The sequence below is a fragment of the Nicotiana attenuata genome, unplaced genomic scaffold (assembly GCF_001879085.1).
Source record: "Nicotiana attenuata strain UT unplaced genomic scaffold, NIATTr2, whole genome shotgun sequence".
NCBI classification, from domain to species: domain Eukaryota; kingdom Viridiplantae; phylum Streptophyta; class Magnoliopsida; order Solanales; family Solanaceae; genus Nicotiana; species Nicotiana attenuata.
Window position 1 is genome coordinate 9430 of NW_017681271.1, and position 2138 is coordinate 11567.

A 2138-nucleotide genomic window follows, 5' to 3' on the forward strand; every position below is an offset into this window, starting at 1 on the left:
GCAAAATAGTTGTAAGTAAAAGAAATTGATTTGTAATACCTTTTCATCTTGTAGAACCAATTCAAAGGAGAAATAAGTGTATGAATTGTAACAATCCAGGGCTTCCCATAGACGAACAACTCGACATTTAAACATCTGTTGCATCCTCGAAATTGTTATATCCTTAATGGAAAAAATGTGAGTAGCCATATTTTGCATAAGCGCTAAAAAAACTTGAAATCAAATGACATCATTAGGAAGGATAGAATTGAAGTAGCGTATATTATTGGAAGAAATATATCTTTGCGAGTTATTTGTTAGTAGATGTAAACATTAAGAAGTTAATACTTCAAAGTAACTGAAAATAGTAACAACAAATGATGATGAGATAAAAGTTAAGCTTACCAATTGAAGTTGTCAACTATTGTTTCTGAAGATTATTTCCAATATGGTTTAGCAAAGACAGAAGCATGACAACCAAAATTGTTCCGAAAATATATCAGATTTGCTATCATTCTCCAAGTAAATTACGGAAAACCTCTTTGTAAACCACATTTATTGCTTTATTTGAAATTTGTCCATCATCGTCATAAACCAAAATCTTTAATCCCTTTCTTTTTGTAACCCGTGATAGAGCAACGTAAAGCTGGCCATGTGTGAATACCGATTTTTTCAAATATAACCCAACATGAGATAAAGATTGTCCTTGACTTTTGTTTATCGTCATTGCAAAGGATACAACTATTGAAAATTGTCTTCGTTGGAATTTAAAAGGTATTCTTGCATCAGATGGAGTTAATGACATTCTCGGAATGAAGACCTTTTGTCCAGCCATATTTCCCGATAAAATTTTTGCTTCAATAACTCGATTTCCGAGTCTAGTGATGATTAATCTTGTTCCATTACATAGCCCTGAAGATGGGTCTATATTTCTCAATAACATCACTGGGACACCCACTTTCAAAGTGATAACATGATTTGGAATTCCAGAACACTTAATAGTGTTTAGGAATTCAGGTGTATGTACGTGTTCCAAACCTGTAAAAGCATCGTCTGACATGCAAATTGTATCGGAACTAAAAAATGTTTTTGGTTGACTTTTGTTTAGTGAAACCATGTATTCGTTGATTGATTCAACCATGTCAAGAGTGGGAGCAAGAATTCCTCTTTGTTGCAGGTATGTTAAATCACTGCAATGACTTAAAAAATCTGGATATGTAGTTTCCACAATCGCAGAAATTGGATCACCACAATCATTTATGATAAGATCATCAGGGATGTGAACTTTATCGATACCATCAACAGAATTTCCAAGCATACCATCACCTATTGCTAAAATCCAATCAGAAAATTGTCTTAGATCATTCAAATGTGAATCCACCTGATTTCCTTCCAACCTCATATTTTTTGATAGCTTTAAGACTTGACAGTGATTCCACAAATATGAAGAATTAAGGGTAGCATTAACAATATCTTGTCTAGTACCTTTTGGAATGACTGGAAGTATTTGTCTAAAATCACCACCAAGAACAACGGTTTTTCCTCCAAATGGACGATCTAAATTGGTTGCATCTTTAAATCTAAGAATATCTCTTAGAGTTCTGTCTAGAGCTTCAAAACAATATCTATGCATCATTGGTGCTTCATCCCAAATAATTAACTTTGCCTTGACAATCAATTTTGATAAAGGAGTACCTTGTTTGATATTACATGTTGAATTTTCAGTTGCATTGAGTGGGATTGCAAATCTCGAATGAGCTGTTCGGCCTCCTGGTAACAAAAGAGAAACAATTCCGTTGGATGCAACTGTTAACACAATATCTCCTTTAGATCTTATGGCAGAAGACAAAGTTCTCCAAATAAATCTCTTCCCGGTTCCTCCATGACCATATAAAAAGAAGAATCCACCTTTGTCCTCATGCACTGCTTTGATAATTCTGTCATAAACTAACTTTTTCTCCATCGTCAATTTAACCAATAATTCTTCATGTTCCTTAGACAAAGAGCACCTATTATAACGCAATTCTTCACAGATTAGTCTATTCGTGTTGTCAATTTCCTCTTCATTGAAAACCGGTGTTGGCATTGTTGGAAAATCGTATAACGTTCTTCCGCAACCTTTTAAAAAAAATTTCAACTTTTGTAGACAACGATTCTTT

The 2138-nt window shown here is 33.9% G+C and overlaps 1 protein-coding gene across 1 annotated transcript; it reads right to left on the reverse strand.

Annotated features, from left to right (window-relative positions):
- Positions 1 to 490: 490 nt before the first annotated feature.
- LOC109221925 (ATP-dependent DNA helicase PIF1-like) lies at positions 491 to 2065 on the reverse strand. The gene has a single exon (XM_019386353.1). The coding sequence runs from the start codon at positions 2063 to 2065 to the stop codon at positions 491 to 493; it is 1575 nt and encodes a 524-aa protein (XP_019241898.1).
- Between the last annotated feature and the right edge of the window lie 73 nt (positions 2066 to 2138).

What these genes read in the sequence shown, in the direction of transcription:
- LOC109221925 (XM_019386353.1), bottom strand. Translation starts at nt 2,065, where the DNA reads ATGCCAACACCGGTTTTCAATGAAGAGGAAATTGACAACACGAATAGA.